At 39.2% G+C, this 26223-nt stretch overlaps 1 protein-coding gene across 12 annotated transcripts in view; it reads left to right on the top strand.

Annotated features, from left to right (window-relative positions):
* Nucleotides 1-26223, top strand: part of ATXN2 (ataxin 2) — a 75840-nt gene that overhangs the window by 11596 nt on the left and 38021 nt on the right. For 9 of the 12 annotated variants that reach the window (XM_048820908.2, XM_048820912.2, XM_075120090.1 and 6 more), the window contains exons 3-11: nt 2079-2138; nt 2909-2980; nt 3286-3436; nt 10569-10583; nt 12832-12956; nt 14037-14128; nt 22821-23018; nt 23552-23730; nt 25454-25663. In XM_048820908.2, the coding sequence (XP_048676865.2) occupies nt 2079-2138; nt 2909-2980; nt 3286-3436; nt 10569-10583; nt 12832-12956; nt 14037-14128; nt 22821-23018; nt 23552-23730; nt 25454-25663 (1102 nt within the window). Of the gene's footprint in view, nt 1-2078; nt 2139-2908; nt 2981-3285; nt 3437-10568; nt 10584-11833; nt 12323-12831; nt 12957-14036; nt 14129-22820; nt 23019-23551; nt 23731-25453; nt 25664-26223 lie in introns of those variants that run through there. The other 3 variants (XM_048820917.2, XM_048820916.2, XM_048820919.2) reach the window with 2 other exon arrangements.

Here is a 26223-nt window from a genome sequence, read left to right as displayed (position 1 = left end):
ATATTTTGGGTCATTGTAGATAGGTAATTTGAGAATAGCAGACAGTAAACTGTCTTAATTGTCAAATATCTCTTGGTTTTAATACCTTTGTGGATATTCTAGCCATTTTCACAGACACTGTTAGAAAACATTTGATCAAACATTGAGTGACTCTCTTGAAATTTAGGGCCTTGCATTCATTTAATTCTAGTAGTCTCCCAAACAAAGCACTTACCTACAAAATATAGACCTGTGGCTGTGTAAATCTGTTTTCTATATATTCTTGGCAACTGCATCATACACGTGCATAGTAGTACCTATATAGGTGTTACTCATGGCAATGGCTACATGTTCATTCCTATTTGAGGCCTGTAATGTTAGTCCCTCCCTTAAGTGGAGAAGTCCAAAGCTAGTTCAAGACATCACTGGGTTGAACAAAAGTAACAAATGTTTTAGCACTATAGATAAGGTTGGTCTAATTTCTCTCTTAAACTGGGAGTTTAGTTTTGGTTATTACAAGTTCCGTACAGCTCTGAAAAATGTTCTACAAATTAGCATAGTTATATAGTTCTACACATTTGGAGTTCTAGTGAAACAAAAATTATGTTAAACTTTGCCTCCACACCTTTTGGTAAGCCCTTCCCTAAAAGCATGTATGTGTACAACTTTGATATGGTGCGGGTGTTTGAGGGCAATTCAATTGTTTAATTTTTTTGTAGGGGGAGAGGGTGACTTGAAATGGCTAAGGTTATACCTAGTGCATCATTTTTACAGATAGAAAAGTGTCTTTATAGTAACAGTAAAGCACACAATTTCCCCTTGTCCCTTCAAACTTCATATACTTTGTCTGAGAGGCTAAAGCTCAACAAACTGTTTTGTGTTTGATGTCTTTAAATCACCCACACTAACAAATATTGAAGTATGAACCTCTAAAGATGGTTTCTAAGAACAATGGGTGATGTCATAAAACATATACTTCAATACATAGGCATAACTGGATTAAACTAAACAGTTTGACACATCCTAAAAGAGATGCAGTCAGTTGACAAGCTCAAAATATGATGGGGTATTCATCTGTTTCAGCATCTGTTGGCTCACAAGAATGAAGCTGGCAGGGAAAGAGGAGAGATGTCGCACCATGCGCACATTCTCATCACTTAACGTATGCAAGTGCAAATCCAATAAATCTAGCATCATGCTTGATATTTGGTGGGGTTGCCTAGCTTAGGATCTTAGATTTTGATACGATTGTAAATCTGGTCTTGGTTTATTTAGAATATGTTCTGTCGTCGTCTTGGGAATTTATAATTTGATGCTTTTAACTGCTGCTAATATGACTGGGGTTGGTTGACCAGATATCCCGATTTTATAGGGACAGTCCTGATATTCGGGGCTTTTACTTATATAGGCGCCTATTACGCCCCACCCCGTCCTGATTTTTCACACTTTCTATCTGGTCACCCTAAACCTGGGTCTGTTAGCTAGTCCCTGAAATGGAGGGGGGAGAGAAGGTATATCAACAGGCTTTTAGCTAAAGCAGCTCTCTTTCTTGGGTGGCAGTTGAGGTATTTGCACCAACAGCCTGTAGTCTTAAACTGGAGGGCAATGATAGCAAGGCATGTTTGGGAGGGGTTTGAGGTTTTTTGGATGATGGAGAGGCTTGATTCCTTTGTTGGCATTGAGTCAACTAGTGACCTGTGAATTAATGAATTTTGTGTTTTACCCTTGTCTACAGGAGTATGTAGTTCACATGAAGCTGGGGTGTAAATCTGCCCCATGCTAGCCTGCCACACACGAACAGTTTCTTGGTGCACTTTGATCTACCCTGCTTTGAAACAGGAGTAGATCAGAGTGCACTGAGGCACTGTTAGTGCATGTCAGCAGTGTGCAGCAGGCTAGTAGATTCACACTCCAGGTTGTTGCTAACTAAATTTATGTTGGCAAGCCCTGAGCAAGGTATTTGATCCACATGCTCTTACAAACTGGTATGTTCAGTTTTGTAGTAATTGAAGCTGGCAGTCCTTCCATAACCTCATTTGAATTGTTGTGGTGAATAGTTCTGCTTTTTTGCTTTCTGATACAAGCTTTTTATCTTTCAGATTTCTTTTGATGGCATCTATGCAAACATGAGAATGGTTCACATACTTACATCAGTTGTTGTAAGTTGTCATGACAGGAGAGTAAACATCTCTAGAGATGTTGATACAGAATTAATTATAAAATATTAAACTAACCGCAGCTTAATTGAGAGCCTTTAAATTAGCACAGCGGATAGCTTGTGCCAAGATTTAACCATTAAGAACCACAGTGGTGACTATCTGTTTCTTTTTAGTTTAGAAAGTTGCAAGTTGCTTGTGATGGGTATAGTATGTTTCTTCCCACAACCCTACTTCTTTTGATTTTGCCATCTTAGGATAGATTTTGAATGAGTGAAATAAATGGCAGTTTAAAAATCATTAAGTCTGACTATAGCACACCAAAAAAGTTATGTTTTGAGGAAAATGCTGACATGGTGAAAATAAGAAGTGAATCACCCAGGCAGTCCCACATTCTTGCTGCTAGATACTTTGGGTAAGCTTTCAGCCTCCGCCCTCCCCTTGCATGTATACGTGCGCACACTTTGCTCTTGCAAAAACTTGCATGTGCACTTGAACAATTGTAAACATTTATGGCACACAAGTGTTGAACTGACAACTTCAGACCCCATTAGGACAAACTTGAGTGCACACAGGTGTTTGCATCTGCAAAGCATAGGTGCATGTTTGTGAATGTATGGAAATGGTGATTGGGTAGAGGCCTGGCTGAAAATTGAGCCCTTCACATTAAATACATAAAGACACAAGTGCAGAAAAAAGCACTCAAATGTCACTTGACAGTCTTTATGCCAGAGTGAGAGAACTTCTTTGATTTTTTTCGTCTTACATTTTAGGGATCCAAATGTGAAGTACAGGTGAAAAACGGAGGTATATATGAAGGAGTTTTTAAAACCTACAGTCCTAAGGTAACTTTTGTTTTTGTTTTTGTTTTCTTTCTGATCAGTTTTCTACAAAGCTCACTGATTTACTACTCGTTAGTATAGTAAAGCAAATAATTCTTAATAAGTTTATTCAGATCTAGCCTGTCTCAGTTTGGGAATTGCCCACAAGCAGCTTCATTTTGAAGTTCTTCACTATGGGAAATATGCCTAATACTTGTTGCAAATCTTGTTGTGTAGGTTGTTAACAAGTAATTAATTGTTCAATAGTCACAATATTTATTATTAAATTAAATATTTAGAATCAAAGTCACTTGTATTTTTAATGTTAGTGTGATTTAGTGCTTGATGCTGCTCATCGAAAACCTGAAGAATCCAGTCTGGGGCCAAAACGGGAAGACATATTAGAGAGTATCTTGTTCAAGTCTTCAGATTTTGTTATGGTGCAGTTTAAAGATATGGATACCAATTATGCAAAGAGAGGTATGTTTCTGTATTTTAAATGGCTTTTTAAAATTGGGTATAGCTTTACATCATAAAAGTAAACATTTTAAATCTTGATGCTTTGGGTTAGGCTCTGAAAACCAAATGTAAGCACCTGAATAAGACTCTTCAGAAATGCTGAGCACCTGTAGATCTCATTGAAGTCAATAGGAGGTGCAGGTGCTCTGCACCTTTTTGAAATCAGTCCACTTTTATTTAGGTGCTTAAATATATAATATGTATGTTGAAGCCTAACTTTAGGCGCTCAGATTTAAAAATTTAGCTAAACATTGCCAGTAATTTTATGTTGTCTGAAAAGTTAACTTCCAGAAGTATTAACAAATGTGATGTTACTGGTTCTCTAGAAAATGAGGTAATTTATTCACAGAAATTGCTAGATTTTCTTACAAATGTGGATGGTTTGTTTGCATTTGTTTTAGTGGGCACTTTAATGTTACATGAGAATCCATGAATTCATAAATACTTTAAAATGTATTGCATTCTTCCAGAAGTAATGTGGTCTTTGAAGTCCTCTTTGTCAAAAATTAGGATTTGTCTCTGAACGTGCTTGCTTAGAAAGCATTCTCTTTTCAAAATCCTAAGAACTGCTGCAAACAAGTGGAGAGTAAAAAGCTCAAATTATGAGTTTTTTCTTAGGAAGAACCCATCTCTGTATATAAATAACTCACTTTTATTTCTTATCAACTGCATACAGCTTTATAGTTCAGATTTTAAAAAATATAAAAGAATCCAGCTGGACCTGAGACGACAATGACCTTAATATTTCAAGCCATGGTTTTGTCTGTAACTGCCAGAAAGGGTTAATAATATTATAGAATATCAGGCACCTGACAGCTAGTCACAGACTTTTTGTGTCTTTTTCTTTCTTCTCTTTCTACTGTGCAGCCTCCAAGACTTTAGATATTTTTTGGTGTCTACGATGTTCACAGGTCAGGCAGCTCTGCTTCTTTTGAAGGGTTTTTCTCTGTTTATAGCAAATCTCTAAGGTCTCCTTTGTTTGCTTAACGAGTCCTCACTTTGCTGGACCACAAAAGAAGAAAGGCAATCTATTCCTTCTTGTGCAGTGAAACAAAACTACAAGTGCACCACCTGCAGAGCTTGTACATTGGCAGGCCTCAACGGGTATCACTGGTAGGTTAGATGTGTTTGCCACAACTGCCTGGGATTTATTGCTGAAGAGACCACCCAGACATGGGATTTCTACGCATCTGTGATGTAGAAGAGACATAACAGGAGGATCTGCTTTAATGCCCTCTGACCTACCATGTTAATCCTAAGAATAGAGGCTTGCTGATTCCAGGCTTTTGAAAGACCCTACCTTTTTAGGGGAAGGTACACGGTCCGAGCACATGGGGCAGTGAAGTACAGAACTTAAGTGCAAGTTCTTCCAGATGAGTGTAAAGTGCCCTTAGCATAAATGAGAGTTGGGCCCTCAGGCTAATAATTCAGACCCTTGCAGCAAGCAGAGTGGTGTAGATTCTGTTACTTCTCTTCCTCCTGATCTCCTGCCAGGTATCTTTCATTGATAGGAAGTATTTGAGGAGGAGCAGCTGCCTCAGACTACAAGGTCACCTGCTACATGTGGTTATTGGATAGAATCTCTCTGAGAATAAAGAAACTTTGGAAATACTAGATTCAACTACTTTGAGATCAGAGTTTACCTCTGAGAACTTGGATGAACCTATAGAGATTTGGAGCAGGGTAGATCAGAGATGGCTGCAATGCATGATGATCTGTAGTGGAATATTCATATCCTCTCCATGGTGTCTTAAGAGGAATAGTACCAGGATGGTATTTGTAGGAGTAAGTGAACCTTCTGATCACACTTGCAAATTTGAAAGAAATAGTAAACTCCTTCGAGAAATAAGTAGATGAATAATAAACATAGACTCCCAGGGAGTAATGCATGCTTATGGACATACAGGAATTGTGGGCCATCTGTTTTTAAAAAATAACTTAAGGTTTTTCTTGGTTTGTAGTGTCAGACAGGCACCTGCAGTTCACAGTGAAAGCTAAAGGTTAGTGTTATAGGAGTTTCTTGGCGCAGCTATGCTCCCCTTTAGTATTGTACTGGAAATGTATCCATTGTAGAGCCTAGTTAATTTTGACAACACTATGTGTGATATAAAACACAGCCAACTAAATTCTGTAGATTTCAAAAGAACATGTCCAGAAGCCAACAAAGTTTTTTAAAGCTCTGCCTAGCTCTTGAACTCTCTGCTGTGAAGTAATTAGTTAGTGGACAGTCTGGCCAGAGTGAAAGGGAGCTCAGTTTTTAAAGAAATGGCCCTTTCATTCAGGTGACATCTCCGCTATGTTGCAGGACAGGCTCAGCTGGCAGTCTTTGCATGTAGCGGAGTAGTGTCTAAAAAAATGTTCAGGGTCTAATAGCACTCCCCAGAAAGCTTCAGACAAATGTTCCCTTCATGAGGTCTTAGTTCTAAAATTCTGTAGCTGTATCCTGATTCGGTAAAAGCCAGTCGTCTCTTCAATCCTGTGGATTTTTACCTCTGTACATGCATATTCTGTTCTGCTTCTGTGGAGTTTTGTGATCTGGAAGTGCAGTTAAACAATGGTTCTGAGCCTTAGAGTAGCCCCAAAGACCATGGTCCACAGAACTGAGAACGGTGAAGAGAATTTTGATATTATCCCTAAATCTGCTATGTCATAACCAATCATCCCACAGAAGATTCTTCCTGTCAAAGTGGATAGGACAGAAACTGTCTCAACTCTAAGCTGATATTGGAGGTGGAAGAATGGGACAGCTCAGTCCATTTCTGGTCATATTCAAGGCTTTCTACAGGAGCCATGCAGGTTTCTTGCCTGGAAATGGGGAATCTTTAGTGAAAGAGCCAGCTGAAATTATCACCTTGGCTGAATGATGTGGCAGATGTGGTGTTTGATAAGTGGAGTCTTTAGGCCCTAGACAGGTAACAAAAGCTAGAGTGCAAGTAGGCTTACCATATTCTCTTTTTCCGTCTACAGGGTTCTTTCCAATTTATTTGGTAAAAGTCCGTCTGCTCCACTGGCAAATAACAATTTCCTTTCCCTACTCATTTTTCCCTGTGATGCCAATAGATCATTTGTTAAAACAACTCTTTTCTAGTACATTACTAGTGCCCAATAATTCTAGTGTCTGGCATATTCTAATATACCATGGCAGCTAGGGGAAATGATTGAGTCTCAGACTGTGCAGTTGAGAGGAATGCTTACAGACTACAGAAATTTTGAAGTAGGGAAGAAAGGTAAGAGGTTGGTTGCAGTGGGCTCGTTACCAGTTTATTTTTAAAAAGTCTGTATGAGCTCATGTTGGCTTCTATGCCCATGTGGACTCCCGTTGGCTACAGTAGAACTCTGTAGGTGAAAGGGTTGGTGCCAACGCATCCCACTGCAGGATTAGGGCCTTACTCTGTGTGGGTAGCTTGATGAATAAAGCTGACTGGGCAGCTCAAGACAGTCAGGCTGCTTCCCTTTTTAGCTTCTGTAAGTGAATATGCACAAGGAAATAAATATGAAGCTATTTGTACTTATTCATAGCCTTTGTCACAAGTACCTGCCAAGTATGGGTACAGGTTGTGCTTGTAGAATCCAAAGGCTGAAAATCCAGCCCTTAATATGCAAAACAGAACTTCAGTAATAGGTGACCATTAAGCAACTCTCTATTCCTAAATACTTAGATAGCAGACTACAGAGTACTTAGATTCAGACCAGGCTCATGTACACTTTTCAGCAGCTTCCCACTACCTTGCATTTATGGATCAGCAGAGTGAGTCTCTTCCAGCATTTCTTGTAGTCCTAAAAGCTGTCTTGATTTAAAATGCCAGCTTGCAGTGCCAGCTCTCGTGTTTTAAATTGGAACAAGGCTCAGATGTGGCTGATTGGCTTCCCTCTTAAGAGAAAGTAATTCAAGAGGGTGGGTTCTGCTACTCCAACTGCAGGATTCTGAAGTGTTTTGTTTACAGTACTTCGACAGTGCTGTAAATCCGAGCTAGTACCACCAGTTTAAAATATAAAAAAGCAAAGGGAAATAGCTATTAAGTTCTTTTGGGGGAGTGTAATGGTGGAGGTGGCATCCTTCCAGACCAACTGTGTCAGCAGGGGAATGGCAGTAGGCATAATATGAACAAAGGAAAGAAATGTAACTGTGCAGTGGTGGTAGCTTGTTTTGATGCTCTGGGACCGCAGGTTGCCGAAGGGGAAAACATGTTTGGCGTCTGCCATATCTTCGCTTCCTTCAGTGACACTTTTGTCCATGTAACTGATCTCTCTGGCAAGGAACCCGTCTGCCAAGTGGCTGGTGGTATTCAGGTGAAGGCCGACAGAGACGAGTCTTTGCTCTATGCTGCTACGTTGGTAGCCAAGGATGTTGCCCAGCTGTGCAAGGAGCTGGGCATCACTGCCCTTCACATCAAGCTGTGAGTTACAGGTGGAGATGGGACCAAGACTCCTGGACCTGGTGCCCAGTCGGCCCTCGGAGCTCTCGCTCGTTCTGGAATGAAGATTGGGCGCATTGAGGATGTCACCCCCATCCCCTCTGACAGCACTCGCAGAAAGGGTGGTCGCCAGGGTCGTCGTCTGTAAACCGTGGCAGGCTTTTGTTTCATCATTAAATCTCTCCCCCCCCCCCCCCCCCCCCCAAAAAAAAAAAAAAAAAAGGCAGTAGTAGGCAGGGACAATACACAGCAGAGTTGTTACTCTTAAAACATTTAAGCTAAAACCACAATTTACTTCAAGCAAAAGCAAACTTGGTTTCAGTTTGAGAAGTAATTTGAACATCAGTGGACTATAAAGCACACTGGTTTAGTAAAATCTGAACCTCCCGGTCATGCTTATGGGGCAATAATTAGAATATGCATCTAACAACTTAGAACCTACTTACTCATGAAAACAAGAGCAAATGAAACATTTCATGCTAATCTCCCTAGTCACTCTCTAGCCCTGACAAGCTTGTCTCTAACTTGTTCAAGAACATATTAATCTGAAGCTTCTCAGAACATGTGTATATATCTCTCTTATCTTTGCATACCATACAATTTTGCCATGTGGAGAAAGGAATGCCATTGAGATTCTTTACTGCTCAGTTGCAGGATTCAAAACAGGAAAGAAAAGCATTTGAATGCTAAAACTCTAGTGCCCTGGTGAGGATTCTGTGTCCTCATCAGGTCAGAGAGGTAGCATGGGACTAGCCAGGAACTGTTACATCTCCAGCTGTTACTGGCTTCACTTGCCTAAATCCACTCATTACTTAATCTCTTTGCCTCAGTCTTAACAGGTATAAAATGGGATTGATTGTGGACTTGTCTTTCTCTCTCTCACTTGCTCTCACTCACTCTCTCACTCAAAGTGTCATGGGAATAGTTCATGAAGTGCTTTGGTGATATGAAGTGCCATATACAATAGATGCTAAGCATGTTTCACAGTCCTGTTGGTTACCATGCTGCAGATTGACATTTGTAGCAGCACTCCATGTATTCGACTGTCTTCCATGTTAACACTCATCAAAAAATAAGAGCACTTTTTTGTTTTAGGAATTCTTTGCTTTTCTCTCGTTTTCCAGAATGTTCAGTTGCTCATTAACTTTGCTAACTCACTTCTTGTTTGTTTTTACCTCAGTGCCCTGTGTGTACTTATTTAGCTTTTAGATTACTGCTTCATGTTCTCCATGTGGCTTTCTAAATTAACCTAAGCTATCAAAGTTGTCAGATCGCCTTCAGTGAAGTAAGCGAACGTGGCATATTATTGGGATTCTTCTGCAAGGAGTCACATGAGCTTCAATTGTCTGTCTGTCTGTCTCTCTCTCTCTCTCTCTCATATAAAGTTTGTTCGGAGGCTGCACATGAGATTGGAGTCATGTGACTAGAAGTCAGGTTTTTTTCAGTATGTGTTTGCCTTAAGAGTAACTGTATTTTTCGCATTTGAGATCCATCCTGATGGTGAAGCTTGTGGAGCCATGCTCTGTAACTTGATGAAAATGTGTCCAATGTGAGGCATAGGTGAAAACAGTGCCTCTGCATTGCTTCATAATAGTACTGGATTCTGATATTAATCATCTTGAGAAGGATGACTATACACAACTATATGTTACTGTTTTTAAACACTTACAAATTATGTGATTTGTAGATTAGAGGCTGCTGCTAGTTCTGTAAACTTCATCAGACAGCATACTTTTTCCCTTTAACCTTTGTAGCTTTTTATAGAGCTCAATTGAATGTTTTTTGTCTCCCTCCACCCCCAATATCTAAGACAAAGAGTGGGTGGGCAAGATAGATAAAATATCATTCAGATAGTATTTATTCACACTGTAAGTGGCGTACTTCAGCATTGTCTCTTGAGGCCACTTCGTAGAAACTAGAAGACTCAATAACATGCAAAAAGTTATAAATCCCTCTCTACCTGGTTACTGTCTTACCTGATACTCACCATATTCTGTGGGGAATGACTTTTCCAGTTGCTGCTGTGGTGCAGTTTGAAACTGGGTTTCCCTCTTGGATAAACAATGACTCCAAGAGTGAGTTTGGAGACCACTCAATGTCTTGATCTGAGACGATACATTTTGTACTCCATACAAATGTAGGAGCCATTGAGTTCATTAGGTTGCTGCTTTGCCATATAGGTAAATATAGTCATCCCAAGAGAATGTGCTTTTTTTAAAAACAGACATGTTCTCTTGTTACAATTTAACTTTGGCTTGATGTAACACTTACATTTTATTTTGTATTTAATAGTGATAAACATTAAAAGTTATTTTTTTATATACTCTACAAGTAGAAAGTAATGAGGTCATCTTTTTTTCTTGGTGCTGTTTAGATGCTTTTTCAGAACTCCTCACCCTGAAGATTTGTAGAATAGTCTGAGATGCTTTTAGAAAAGGCAGAATCGGGGGGATAGAGGGAGCTGTGAATGGAGGGACGTGTTTATTAAAATTTGAATGAGACGTATGGCTGTCATATTTTTCGAAGATAAAGGATTCATAATGATTTATGATCATGACTTAATAAATGAAGTTTAACCATGTCTGAATTTAACCATGTAATGTGAAACACTTGAAAAATTGAACGTGTATTTTTATCTGATTTTCAATTTTTTTTTTCTCTTTCCATATCTATTGTAGTTCCTTCAGAAACAGGTAACTTTTTTTAACGGTCACTCTGTTTTTCTGCATCTTGCCTTTTCATAATGTTCTTGTTTCCATAATATGTAATGGAAATTTAATGCCTCTGCTCGCACATTTATGGCACTATAAAACATGCATGCATAATTTCACAGAATCATTTTTAGAAAATTTTACTTTTTTTTTTGTTCTGAGCCTTGTAGAAAATTGATTTTTAGCTCTTGCATTGTATTTGCTTGCAGTATGCAAAATATTGTCTCAAAACTACAAAGTGGTATGATACTAAATAAATTGCTCTGCTCCAGAACAGCTTTCAAGTAGCCCAAGTGCCTTTACAGGCACAACCTAGGTGGCAGTAACAGGTTAAAGTATAACCTCACTAAAAAGTGCCGGCCTTCAAGGAGGAAGGTGCTATCATTGCTTTCATTGGCAGACTCTGCAATGACATTTTACAAGCTGACTTGATACTAATTTTTCACATAACAAGCCCTAAAAGTGACGTGCCCCCGTCAGGGTATTTTCCTCTCATGTGGTTTCTTTTTCTTTAATGGGTCTTTCATGTTCGGGGAAACTTTCATATTAAGCTAATATAATTCAGTTGTCTTATCTTTATACACATTCCTTAATTTTTATACCGTATTTGCTAATTAACAAAGCTGTTTATGCTTAAATGCTTAATCCTTCACAAGTATCCTATTTGGTCTTGCTATGCCATATATGAGCTCAGTATGTATTTTATAAGACATAATGCTGAATGTTGTTATGGAATAATTGCCGCAACAAATTGTGGCGATCTAAGCACAGAATTTGACTGTGAAACTGGATAAAGTTGGAATAAGAGTTAGGCTGTGTTGACAGCCTTAATTAAAACATGCCTTCAGTGATTGCAGATGAAATGTAACAGATTAGTGGCCAAGTAAATCTCTTATATAAATGTAAACTCTTCTCACAATGGCTTCAGTGTGCGTTCCTCTTCAGTACAATTTCAGACACTGCCAAAATAAATTAAAGCTGCATTCTTCCACTTCAGGGACAATCTATTGGCTTGGTTCCTACCTTTTCCTAAAATCTTAGGAGAAACCCAGATTTTACTGTCAAAATGACTGCTTATTTCCATCTGTATATTTGTAATGAAAAGTATATAGTTCTGATTCAAAACTAGACTGAAAGTCATTTACAAAATGAAAAAATGGGTTTATAAAGTAATTCCTTTTTTAAAAATGCATTTAAGAATCTGCAGGCAGCTTTGAGCTTGTTTAGTTCATAAATATTAAAGCTTGGCTGTCTTAATTCTGAATGGCATCATTTTTAATAAAGTATTTAAATGTACTCTTACAGTCTGGTTTGAATAGAACATAAATGAGCCTGCAAATAAAAGTTCATGATCCAATTACTGATTGGAGTAGCTCAGTACACCTACCTAGTGGTATGTTCATAATACAGTTTCATATGTTTCTAGTTCTCTAGTTTTATAGTTGTTGAATGTGCGTAGAGAGTTTTTGAATTTTATGTAATTTGGGTAAGTTGCTACTTAAACAAGCTTCTTCTAGAAAAATGTGTTTTCAGCAGCTTCACATTGTAATACTGGTATATTAAGCTAATGGATAATTCCAAGCATTGCAGGGCTCTTTTATGGAGAGACTGTAAAGGTGTGAACACGGGTGTCAAGTAATCATTCAAATGGAAGAAACTGAGATTGAGTCAAAGAGGGGAGGTATAATTTAAGACACATCTTAGACATTCTGGGCTTAGGGGTGAGTAAATCTGCACAATGTTTTTTGGTGTCTGTAATATGTTAGAGTATAGTTGTATTCAACAGCATTTTTGTTTCAAGTAGTACGTTAAAAACATCAGTGAATATTTTTATCTCTTAGAACAATGATGTTACTGTCTTGAAGCAATAGTGTATATGATTAAAGGCATATTCCTACTTAATGTTAATGCTCTTTGATTTTTCTTAAATCAAAGGCAACAACAACTCTTTCCTGACGCCTACCTTTCAGTTTTCAGTGTTAGCTGACACTTAGCTGAAACTAAGTAATTGCATCATAACTAAAACATATTTTGTATACAAGTGTACACGATTCAGAAACAGAAGTCTTAACACATCCTAGTTTTGAATTTATTCTCAATATATTAACTCTGACAGTTTTGGATCATGCTAGTGTACTTTACTTATAATGCATTTACATTTGGTTATTCCTCAAACATCTGTGTGTATTGTGTTTTCCTTTGTTTAACCAAATGTGCATCTCGATTGTAGATGCTTTTACTGATTCAGCCATTGGTGTTAAAGTAAATGGTGAACACAAAGAGAAGGACCTTGAACCATGGGATGGAGGCGAGACCACTACCACTGAGGAGCTTGAGGCTTTAGAGACAGATGTTGTAAGTAAAATTTATTATACATTGAAATTTTTCTAGAAAACAGGTTGTTTTGCCCCATGGTGTCCCTTAATTTCAGTCTAGAATGGAATTTTAGTTTAAGCTAAACTGTTTAAGTAGCATGGCTGTGTAGTGTAAACATGTATTGTCATGAAAATTCATCATTTGCCAATGGATATCACAGTTTCTCCTACAATTTTAAAAGGAATAACTGAATCTCGGACACCACTGTGGTGGTGTTTAATTGAAGTGCCGAAACACTGTCTCTGAGGGTCCTGAATTACTTGATGGAGACTGGTCTTGAATGAGTTTCTACATCTATTACGTTGTCTTGATTTGCTGTGTATGGTGTAGTGACTAGTTCTATGCTATAATGCATCCTTTTACTAAAGGACACAAAGTTCTTAATATGTAAGAATAAGAAGAAATTAGCATTGTAGATTAGAGGAGACTAACAATAATGGTTCAAGAAATCTTTGTTCTGTAATGTTGCGGAGATCACTTACCTTATGAACACTAATATTCAAATAGGTCCTGTTCTTTCTATATATCCACCTTATTGGGTCATCGACTATTAAATATTTATAAAAATATTGTAGTAAACATACTGTATGTTTTGTAAAAGTAACAAAATCTTAGTAAAGCTGTTACTGTGGCACACAACACTTCACTAAGAAATGGGGCGATTATGTTGCTTTTGTGTGAGATCAAGGAGGGTGTCCTGTTAGATACTTGTGTTGATAGTGCATTTGAAAAGTTCCGGTACTTGCCACAGGGAGGAACACTATTCCATATTTCAGAAATGGATGCATCTGATTGCCACTTTCTGCAAAGGAATCGAAGCTTTTGGCTAATGTAAGCCAGTACATAATATAGTGCCAAATGGGAATGACAAGACACTAGCGGCAATACTGGGTTTTGAGGGTAAAATATGTGTTAGATACTGTTTTGGGTTTATAATTTCACTATCTGATTGGTAAATCCAGGAGTAAGGGCAAAAGTTTAAAATTTCTGGCAAGAGCCATAAATTTTAGGGAAATGTTTCCAGTGTCATTTTGAAAAATAAACCTCATTTTCTTCTAGTCTAATGGATGGGATCCTAATGACATGTTTCGTTACAATGAAGAAAATTATGGCATAGTGTCAACTTATGACAGCAGTTTATCTTCATATACGTAAGTTCCAAAATATTTTGTTCTTAGATTTGTATTAATATTCAGGTTATAAATTTAGATGCAGAATTTGTACCTACTTTCTGAAGTGATAAATGCAAATGATACACACTGTAACTTTGTACTATTGGGGCAAATTTCAGTAGCGTTGTGATCTCCCTGTGCCAGGTCACAATGTCACTCACTCAAATTTGGCTTGTGTGCCCTTCCATCATGGCAGAGGGATGGGTGGACCAAATTTTAATGAGTGGTGTTGCAATGTGGCACCCAGGGTTGCAGTACTACTCAAATTTGGTTTTGGGTTTTTGGGGGGGTGTGTGGTTTTGTTTTTTTTAAATGGTGCTTCAACTGACTGCAACTTTTAAGAAACTGTCCTCTCAATCTTTGAACCAGAAAAAACTCACAACTTTCTTAGCCTTATTTAACAAAACTTTGACCCTGTTGCTGTAACCCTTCTGTACTTTTTTGAACTTTAAATATCTCTCTTGTGTCTGTCTCCCCTATAGATAGCTATGGGAGCAGACGAAAAAAGTAAAGATGGCTTTAAATCTCAAGGGAAAAATTCATTGTTTCCCAGTCATTGCAAGAGCAACACAAGCAAAATTGGCTCTGTATTTCTTCCACTAAATTGTAGGGGATTTTAGTTGGAGGAGGAGGAAGAAGGCTTGCTTTCTTTGAACATGCTAAATTCCTGTTGTTTGAATGTGGTTTAAAAAAAAAAAGTCTCTGACAAAGGATTCATTGTCTGATTCTGTTGTTCCTGAGTTTGAATACTTATTTTACGTTTGCAGCTGTTCTTCAACAACTTCATAAACTAGATACTTACATGCCAACAAACATCTTTGATTGATTTTTGTGCTGGTAAACTGTTGTATATCAAGGTGGTAGGCACCTCGGTAATGCCTAACATAGGTAGGCAATTGTGTGTTGGCTCTCACCTTCATTTCACTTTTACTGGTCCTCTCCTTGATACAGACTGTGAAAACGCACTTTCTCTACCCCTTCTCAGGTTGCCATCAATAGTGCTGCATGGACAGGCATTTTTTCATATAGAAGTTATGTTCATATTTTTAAAATGTCTGCTGGATTTCCACATCCATTTGACAAGCTTGTTTTGTCTAGAGCAGAGGTTCCCAAACTTTTTTTTTATTGCATACCTCCTTCCAGACCTACCAGCTGACCATGTATCCCATCCCTTCTCATCACTGATACTTTGTGTGTTCTTCTTAACACTACCTGTCTTTAGCCATCTGTCCATATTTCACTGTTACAAACAGATATAGTTATAGTGCAACATATACAACTGAAAATACCCCTGACTAGGTTCTGAGCTCAGGTAGAATGGACAGTTGCTGGGCAACTGAACCAGCGCTGTACGGTGATTGGAAGTGAGGGCTCTGTACCTCAGTGTATCTGTGTTCTCATTGGTACATCTTGATGTAAATTAACTACCATATTTTATATAATAAATTCCCATAGTTTTAAAGCTCTAAGTAGCCTATTATGAAAATGCAATAAATAAAATAATTAATAGAGGAAATCCACCATTACACAATTTCTCCTGTGTACCCCCCAGAGATGTCTTGTGTACTTCCTGGGGTACTTCCTGGCATGCATCCGACGAAGTGGGTATTCACCCATGAAAGCTTATGCTCCAATACGTCTGTTAGTCTATAAGGTGCCACAGGACTCTTAGACGCTTTTACAGATCCAGACTAACACGGCTACACCTGATTCCTGGGGTAAGTGTACCGTAGTTTGGGAACCCCTGCTCTAGAGAGAGTGCCATGATATTTGAGAGCTGAAATTATCCGATGGGAGGACCAATTCCTTGTGCTCTAGGTGTTTAAGTCTTACTCCTTTGTCAAGAATTTAAAAAAAGTTGTTGTGGCCTAAAGGTAGTATTTTGTGTTCTGTTTGTAGCAGCAGCTCCATTTGAGCTCTGTCATTGATGGTCTTTGGATTAAGTGCTGTGTGAGCTGTTATGTTAATTTTAGCTCTGCTTGAAATTGGAAAGCAGGATTTCACTCAGCATTTTAGTGACTGGAAGGGGAAAGATGTTAAATGATTTAGTGTCTGCTGCAGAAGTGTCAAGTGCTTCTTAGAGCAGTGTCCCTGTGGGTGCTCCACTTCAGGGGCACCTGCACCTTTGATGGAGATGTTTGATAGCTGTGCCTGTTTGACCTGTGAATGCGCCAAGGCTATCTGGGGCTGTGTGAGCAAAGCCCCTTTGGCCTGAGATGGAGTCTACTGTGTGCCTGTTCTGTAATATTTAGCTTTTTCTCAAATAGTTACTTACCTTATAGTGTTACAGTTGGTGGAACAATTCTTCTCTTCGTTTTATCAAAAAAACCAAACACCTCCCTCCCCCCTTTTTTATTCATAGAGGTAGTTGTATAGTTAAGAGATTTCTCCTTTTAGGGGTTAAATTTTTGCCAGTTTTGCTCAGGAATGCTAGGCTTCCCGTGATTTAAAAGTTGCCTCTCCTGTCGTGAGGCTATTCTGATGAAGCTGTCATGCTTCCCCCACCTCCTATGACTGATGACTTCAGGCAGTTTCAGAACCTGATGATGTGGATTGCTGACATGCAGACTCTCTTGGAGAAGGTTGAGGAGTCCCACCATAAACGCCTAGATATTTTACACACTTCCACATCTATGAAAATTGCCATTCCAGTCAAGGACGTTCTTGTGGAGCCCGCTCAGATGGTTTGGCAAAGCCCTGCTGCCACATTGCCTATGTTCAAGAGGGAGGATAAAAATATGTTCCAGTGAAACAATCAGACTTCCTGTTTTTTCACCCAGCTCTGAATTCCCTAGTAGTGGAGGCTGTTCATGAACGAGGCAGACAGCATAACTTGAAGCCCACCCTGTTCAGCAGGGACCCACCACAGGCTCAGTCTTTTTGGTTGTAAATCTTATGCTTCAGCCACGCTTCAGGATAGCAAACCGTCCAGCACTTGTGGGAAAATGCGACTATTTCACTTAATATAATTGAATGTCTTATAAGTTAGCATCTACCAGAAGAATATCGGGGCCAGTTTAAATCCATTCTACAAGCTCAGTTCCTGGCAAAGATGTAACTCCAGGCCGCCTTGCAGGTGGCAGTACTGCAGCATGGTCCCTCTCCACTGCAGGGGTCATGAGAAGAGTGTCTTGGGTACAGCGGCCGGGCTTTACAAGAGAGGTTCGGAGTATTGTCGAAGACCTACCGTTTGATGCTTGCAAGCTCTTTCTGGACTTGACAAATACATCTCTTCACACTTTAAAGGACTCAAGAGCCATGCTGCAATCCCTAGGGATTTACGTTCCTATAAAGAAAAGGAGATTTAGTAGGTCTCAGGTAGCCCAAAGAACACGCCCAGACCTGTATTCAATGTATATTAAACCCTCTGAACCCCCAGCAAAGAAATTAAGATACCCAAGAAACCTCCTTCAGCTACATCTTCTCATCCTTCTGTGTCCTCCAAGCGACAGTTTTGGTGGGTTGGTAGAGAGTCTCAACCATTTCAACTGACAAGTTCTTACAGCTGCAGCCTCTTGCCTCCTTTCCTCCTTTCAGATGCCTCCTTTCTCATTTTCAGGATGCATGGGAGCATATAATGATGGACAAATGGACCCTGGAAGTTTATAACATATGGTTACACTGTCTGTTTCAAATCTCTCTTCCCCCTCTTCAGGGACCTCTCTTATGATCACTTGCTAGAGCAGCAGGTGACCTCTCTTCTACATTTAGGAGCAAATAGAACCAGTTCCTGTGCAACACAGGGGAAGAGTATTCTGTTCAGAGTACTTCCTGATTCCAAAAAAGAATGCAGGGTGGAGGCCAATTTTAGACCTCAGGTCTCTAAACAAATATGTAAAGCAACAGAAATTGCAGCAATAATTCCTTCATTAGTAGTAGGAGATTGGATTGCAACTCTAGGCCTACAAGATGCATATTTTCATGTCACCATTTACCCTTCACACAAGTGGTTTTTGTTTTCTAAAAAACGAGAGCTACCAATACACGATACGCCCTTTTGGCCTATCTTCAGCACTGAGGGTATTTTCAAAGATTCTGTCAGTGATTACCACTCACCTACGTTGTTTGGGTATAATCATTTTCCCATACATGGGTGATTGGTTGATCAGGGCAGATTGTGTTGGGAAGTGTTAACATGAGTAAAGATCATGTGTTCTCGGGAAGTTCTGCGCCTTCAAATAAACCTAGAAAAGTCCATTTTGATTCTACTACAGAGTCTAGGAGCTTTTTTGTAGGAGCTTCCCTGGATGCAGTGACAGGCAGTGCTTACCCACTGCCAGTACTAGCCTGTTGGGGGTCCTAAGCAGGAATATTTTTTGGCCCTCCCAAACATATTAATAATGAATTGGGGGTTCCCTTGAGCGGCTTGGGGCCCTCAGCAATTGCTTAGTCTGCTTATGCCTAGCTCTGGCTCTCAGCTTACCTACTGTCCAGCGGATTTTTCTCCCTAGTCAATCTCATCTCAAAGATTCAGGGCAGTGCTAGGTAACAGTAAGAGATTGTATTCAGCTGCTGAGACATGTCTGTATGCATCTTTGTAGTGCAGCATCCCAGACTACACTTCTGAGATCTACAGGGATGGCTTTGAACGATTTACAAACCAAGAGAACACAGTCTAGACCTGTTACTGTCTGTTCTACAGTGGGTTCTATGATCAGTCCACTGGGATAAGGACCAAAATCTGCACAGGTGTTCCATTCTTGCAGATTCCCCCTACTGTAGCGATAACATCAGATGCTTCACTTTTGGGTTGGAGGGCACATCTGGGACCTCACAAGGTACAGGGAAAGCGGTCATTACAAGAATAGCTTCTCCATATCAATCTTGGAATTGAGTCATCAAAAATGTTTGCCTACGCTGTCTACTATTAATCAAATTGAAATCAGTAAAGATAATGCCAGAAAATGTAGTATGCATGTATTATATCAACCATCAGGGAGGCACATGTTCCCTCATCTCTCTGTGCTGAAGTGATAAAACTCTGGAATTCGTGCATAGCCAACCCCAGTCATCTCAGCTTTTTACAGGCCAGGTATTCAGAACACCATGGCAGACAACCTCACCACATGTTTCTTCCTAAATTATGAATGGGAACTAAACTTGAGTCCTCCACGTGATATTCATAGCCTAGGAGTTCCTGGAGGTTGATCTGTTTGCTATGGCAGCCAGTGCAAAATGCATCAGGTATTGCTCTGGAGGGGGGCTCGATCCCCAATCCATCAGAGACATGTTCCTCATTTCATGGGTGAAAGCACTTCTGTATGCATATCTACTAACACTGCTACTGTTAAAGGTTCTCAACAAGATAAGATTGAGCCATAGTCCTATTGATTGCACCAATGTGTCCAAGAAGGATCTGGTATTGCTACTGATCGCATCTCGCCCTTTTTGGAAGCTTCTGATCAGTCCTCACCTACTGACCCAGAATGCTGGTCCAACACTTCACTCCAGTCCTACAGGTTTTGAGGCTCTGGGCATGGTTCCTCAATGGTTCTTGGGAATAGAGATATTCGGTTTGTCAGAGGTACAACACGTTTGATTAACTAGTAGAAAAGAATCTACAAGAAATACTTACCCCCAGAAATGGTAGCCATATTATCTTTGGTATAACAGTCGTCAGATTTCTCTAACTGGCTCTCCTCTTCCCAGGGTATTGGATTACCTATTGGAACTGAAAACATGGGGTCTTTCTATGAATTCCATTAGGGTTCAATTAGCAGCATATAACCGCTTTTCACACACCCATAGGGTTTTTTTCATGCTTTGCTTACCTAACTGTGGCAAGATTCCTAAGAGGTTTATCGAATATCTCCCCACAAATCAGAGATCCTACTCTGATCTGGGACTTGAGCCTAGTACTTAATTGCCTTATGAAACACCCTTTTGAGCCACTAGCTACGTGTTCTTTATTAGATTTGTCAATGGGAGCAGTCACTTCTGCCCAAAAGGTGGGAAGACTGGGGGTCTTAATGACAGTCGAGCCGCCTTTTATGATATTCACTGGAGAGAAAGCGTTGTCATGGGCACATCCAAGATTTTTACCAAAGGTGTCCTCAGAATTTCATGGTAATCAGGCCATTCATTTCCCAGTTTTCCCCCCAAAATCACACTCGAGTACTCCAGAAGCCATATTCCATACCCTAACTGTCAGGAAGGCATAGCTTTCTGTCTTGATAGGACTAAACCATTTAGAAGATCTCCTAAACTACATGTATCCATTGCAGACAGACAAGGATTCAGTAATTTCAAAACGGAAGTTATCAAAGTTGGTCTTTGCTTGCATTAAGATTTGTTTTGATAAAACTCATGTTCAGCCCCCTTTGAGAATGATAGCACATTCCACAAGACCACTACCTAATTCTATAGCCTCACTTACGGAGGTACGAATTGCAGACATCTGTAGAGGAGCAACTTGGTCATCTTCATACTTTTTCTAATAAATACACTTCATGCCAGCGGCAAAATCAAATGCTGCTGCAGGCAATGCAGTTATCTCTTTTGTATCTGGCTCTGCTCTGAACCTCGTGCCTCCTTAACTGGGGGTATTGCTCAGGAGTCACCTGAAGAGCAGCCACAGGACACCACTGAAAGGAAGCAGAGGTTACTCATCTTCAGAGAACTCTAGTTACTGCACGATATGTGTTCCTGTGGCTGCTCCACTACCCAACCTCAGTCCCCCTTGTTCTTCTTTGTGGTGGAGAAGGAACTGAGTGTGGTTTGCTCGTACAGCCGTAGATAGCTTGGGCATGGGGCACAAGGATGTGTGGGGCACCTACGTGGTCCAAATGGGCAGTTAGCAGAAATCTCTGATTAAAGGAACAGAGCACAGGTGCCCTGAAGTGGAGCCACCCACAGGGGGGACACATCTTTAAGAACGCCAGTTATTTTTCCTTTTCTTTTTGCGAATACAGACTAACACGGCTGTTCCTCTGAAACCAGCGCAAGGAGAGTAACTTCTCCTTTAGAAATGTTGTGGTCCAGTGCCTGGGACTCAGGAAACCTGGGTTGTATTCCTAGCTCTGCCACTGACCTGGTGTATGATCTACATAAGTTACTATAGCTGTCTGTGCCTGTATCCTCTCTCACCTTCTGTTTTATTTGTTTACACTGCGGGATCTTTGGGATAGGAACTGTTACTCATTATGTGTCTGTACAGTGCTCAGAACAGTTGGAGCCCCTCAGTTGGAGTCTCTAAGTGCTACTGATACAAACATGAATTTGTATTTAATTTATCTGTTTCTGGCATCCTTAAATGAATTAAGGACTGGTGGGTGTCTTGAGAGAGCCTGATAGGGCTGCTGCCTTTTTTGGAGCTTAGTGAGTAAACTTGGTTTGCCAACCTGAAAATGAGGGAAAGGAAATGATCTCATGCTTCTAAAGAAGATATTTCAGGTGCCAGAATAACCAAAACAAAGCACTACCCTACCACAGTTTATAAAATGACCTGACAGTATCATTTTCTAAAAAAAAATAAAATGGGAATTAGAACAGGCTGTTTTCTTTTTTTTTTTTGTTTTGTTTTGTTTCTTGAATAAAACAAATTGCAGGTTAAGGCTGCTTGGACAGTCCACAGCTTGCCTTGTTCTGCCATTTCAGTGGTCTTCTAACTGTTACATATGTGCTAGAAGTGGGCAAAACTTTTAACCAATACTTGTCTTGGCAAAAAATGTGGATTTGGTATCACCAAAACATTTAGCTAATTTTTGCCATTTTCACCAAATTGTTTTTTTTGGGGGGTGGGGTGGGGAGTGGGGGGAGTAAAAACATTTTGTTTCTATTTTTTTCCAATTCAAAGTAACTTTCTGTTTTGAACATTTCAACTTTATTTTTAAAAATATGCAAAATCAAAATGAAGTATTTAGTTGCAGATTGAACTTGTTTTGATCAACCTGAAATGAAATTTAAAAACTTTATTTTAATTGCCGGTGAACCTAAAAATGAGTTACTAGCACAGCTTGAATATGCACAACTCTTCTTCCATGTAGCACTTTCATTCAGAGAACTGTAGGTGCTTTGAAAAGGTGTATAGTTACCCAGTGTGAGAGATGGATAAGTTAGTGGTGAGGTCCAAGGTCACATGACAAGTCTGTGGTAGTAAAAAATATAGAGCCCAGGATTCTGATTTCCAGTTCCCTGCCTCTGATTCCCAGTAACCACTGGTCATAACAGCAAAAGCCAAAGATCTAAGGCTGGAATTTTCAAAGGAGTTAGATGGTTTACTTTCACTGAATTTCAAAAGGAGTTGGACACCTTATTTCCTTTGGCTTCTCTGGAAATTCCAGTTATAGAGCTTCAGCTTTAGAGTTGAACTGAAAGGAGAAACAACCTTAGCTTCAGATCTTGATAGCTAAATCTCACATCTTTAACAGTGTTGAAAACTGGAGTCTTACTTGACAGTAGTGGCGAGGGACATCTTTAGTCCTGGGGGAAATGCTGCACCTTGAACTCGGACTTTGGTTGGCAAAGAAATAACTTCGAATTTTGTCAATTTCTAAAATTAGAAGTAATGTTTAGGTTAAAAAACAAACAACCTTTCATTTCATCTTGAACTGCTTTCTTGCTCTTGTGGGTTTGTTAAACTTAGCTTTATGTAAATGTATTTTTTATGGATTATCTATAGGCTTATAAATTTCAAATATATTTTTCTCTGCCTTCCCATTGTATCTTTTAGTGTGCCCTTAGAGAGGGATAATTCAGAAGAATTTTTAAAACGGGAAGCAAGAGCAGCTCAGTTAGCAGAAGAAATTGAATCAAGTGCCCAATACAAAGCTCGGGTTGCCTTGGAAAATGATGACCGGACAGAAGAAGAAAAATATACTGCTGTTCAGAGAAATGCAAGTGAACGAGAAGGACATGGTGTGAACACTAGGTATTTAAAGGGAAAAATACTACTCGTAGTATGTTAAAGATAAACGTAGTACAGTAGTAATTTATGCATTGAGATTTATTTGTCTTTGCCAGTTATTGGGCTGTTTTTTAAAAAGAAAAGACAAATTGTTGGAGAGTGGGGGAGAAACCGTGTAATCAGTGTATTGAATTCACACAGACTTAAGGAAATAGCAATGTAGGCTCTGCATGTTACGTATCAAAGCATCTAAAATGCCTCAGAAAACCTTGAAAATTCAGCATTAAATTATCCAGCGTCCTGTAGGATTATAGAAACCACACTGTGAGGGCTTAAATACAGTATCAACAGCTATGTAGTGTATGTAAATATTCTTTTTGTTCTGAAATTTAACCACTAAAAGAGTACAAAATTTGAACTAGGAGGTGTAGGATTTACTTTTATTTTGATTGCAGGGGAAGGTACATACAAGTAAAGCTTATTCATTCTTTGAATGGTCAGATAATCTCTTATTTTCCATCTCTGGCTATAACACTGAAAGGAATTTTCTGTTCCAGGGAAAACAAGTATGTTCCAACTGGACAACGAAATAGAGATGTCCTGTCCTGGGGAGGAGGCAGACAAAATTCACCAAGGATTGGACAGTCTGGATCGGGCCCCTCAATTTCAAGATCTGGATCCCATACTTCAGACTTTAGTCCTAATTCTGGAGCAGACCAAAGAGTAGTTAATGGAGGCAAGTATCTCAATTAAATCAACAAGCCTTAATTGAGTGAGTTCTTGTTTCTAAAAATGTGGCCACTATGAAGTTATGTGAAATACTGACCACAAAACAATCATACAACTAAAATAGCAAAAACTGACGTTCCCTTTTCCAAGAATAAGTCAGACTAGTATATAGAGTTCATGGTTTTCACTTTGGTTTAACCTTTTATTGCTATTTGATAATGAACATTTAAATAGTTACTCAACTATATTGTGGATAGTTTCATGCAGCTGAGAACTCAATTTGTTTACCTTCTGCTAAAACATCCTAAACTTGAAGGAAGATGAACCTTTAGATGACTGATATACATTTCTGTAGTGTTACATGAAGTCTTGTACATATTAAATTAGCAATGATCAGCTTTGTGTTGTGGGTGGGTGTGAGAAGAGTCGAAGTACTGATCTCCAGATGTCACACAAGTCTCTGGTGCGTCTTGGGAAAGAGGCAGCAGTATTAGAAGAAATATCACGTTGCGCTCTTGTATGAGGACCCAAACGAACTTCCTATGAAGGCAATGTAAAGGCTCCCATTGATTTCAGTGTGACTTAGTGTGGCGTGATTAAGGTCTGCAATAGGAAGGTAAAACAACTGGATATAGAGAGGGAAGTTCTCTAGAAGTTTTCTCTCCAGATAAATACTCTTGAGTATCTTTGGCTGTGTGTACGTTTGTGTACTTACATATATATATAATTTATTATATATATAATCTGTAACTGAGCGAAGTGCAGCACTATTTCCTTTAACAGAGCTAATTGAGTCCTATATGCTGCGAACGGGACGTTCAGTTGTTGGCATGTGTTGCTTATTGAGTTCAGTAATACACCAGCCTCGTTGGAATACTTTTATTTTTTTTTAAAACCTAACATTTAAAGATGTGGAGAAATAAAACAGCACATAATTACTCAAGTGTGACGCTCTGGGGAGGAGATGTGGGCAATACCTAGATAAAGGTAAGTGATGTTTACTACTTAAATATTTTTCCTTTAAACATTTTGATCTGCAGCACTCAACTACTGCCCAAACAATATAAATTTTGTTTGAAATCTACATATTGTACCTGTATTGTTCATTGTATGAGTTTACTGAATGCACATCAGTCAGAAGTTTATGCATTATGTTCTTAAATTGTGAAGTTGGTTGCTTTGTTTCAAAAACAAATTTTAAATAAGCCCTCGACAGAAGTGGTAGGGGCACAAATGTCCGACTTCAGACACTGAACACCGCTGTTTTTTGTAAAGAAATATTTTCTGTAGTTGATATCGCTCATTGTCATTAAGTTTGAAAAGTAATAGCTTGCATAGTCAGTACTGTATGTGAATCTTTGTATGAGATCCTTTAGTAGTTATTTGTGCATCTTATCTAGAGAAATGTGTACGGAGAAATGTGTATAGAAACAGGCTAACAGATTAAGCTTTAACTATCTATTCCTCAGTAGTATTTTTAGATCCTAAATTAACCCTTTGGGGAGCTCATGAGACATTCAGGCATTCAATTTGACCAGTCACAACGAGGGGAAAACAACCTAACAGGGATTATTCTACCACTTGTAGAAATGAAGGAATTTGTCCCCACAGGGTTAATTATATGAAAAATCATTTTTGTCATATTTTACTTTTTTTTTTCTGTTTACCTTTTTCCCCACATAATTTTTCTTTAGTTTTTATACTTTCCTTCATATCATTTGTTCTGTCAGGTGTTCCCTGGCCATCGCCTTGCCCATCTCCTTCCTCTCGCCCACCTTCTCGCTACCAGTCAGGTCCCAACTCTCTTCCACCTCGGGCAGCCACCCCTACAAGGCCGCCCTCCAGGCCCCCCTCGCGGCCGTCCAGGCCCCCGTCTCACCCCTCTGCTCATGGTTCTCCAGCTCCTGTCTCTACTATGCCTAAACGCATGTCTGCAGAAGGTACAATACCACAATTTGTTCATGTTTTTGTTTGTCTTTGTTTAACTCCTTTGTGAGTTTAATTACAAAATTGTTTTTCCTCTTCATTACTTAACCTATAATTTGTGTTTAACTTTAGTTTATCAGACTATTTCTATTAACCTTTTTATTTAAAGAAACTTTACAAAAACAAAATATAAAGCTGTGAAATTTCCCGAGTTGGTATGAAATCAGCTCAGCTTTGTAACGCTGCTCAGTGTCTTTATCTAGCAAACAGCAACACACAGGGCCTCGTAGTTTTTTAGAAGGCTTTCTTAGGAATGTTATTTTTAGGATCGCTGTAAAAATCTCAAGCATTTTGTCATGTTGTACCACACACAACAGTTAAATAAACCAGACTCATTCCAACTGCTTCCTCTCGGATCCCCAAATCCTGTTTTTGATAAAAGTGCACTGTGAAAAGAGATTAGAATGTGTTACTTTAAAAATGAACCTATAGAAAATATTGACATAATTGACGCTTACATCAGTGGGACAGCAGTGTGGTATACCTTTGGTAGCTAGCAGTACATATAAAGGAT

The sequence above is a fragment of the Caretta caretta genome, chromosome 15 (assembly GCF_965140235.1).
Source record: "Caretta caretta isolate rCarCar2 chromosome 15, rCarCar1.hap1, whole genome shotgun sequence".
NCBI lineage: Eukaryota > Metazoa > Chordata > Testudines > Cheloniidae > Caretta > Caretta caretta.
This window is presented reverse-complemented; position numbering and strand designations above follow the sequence as displayed.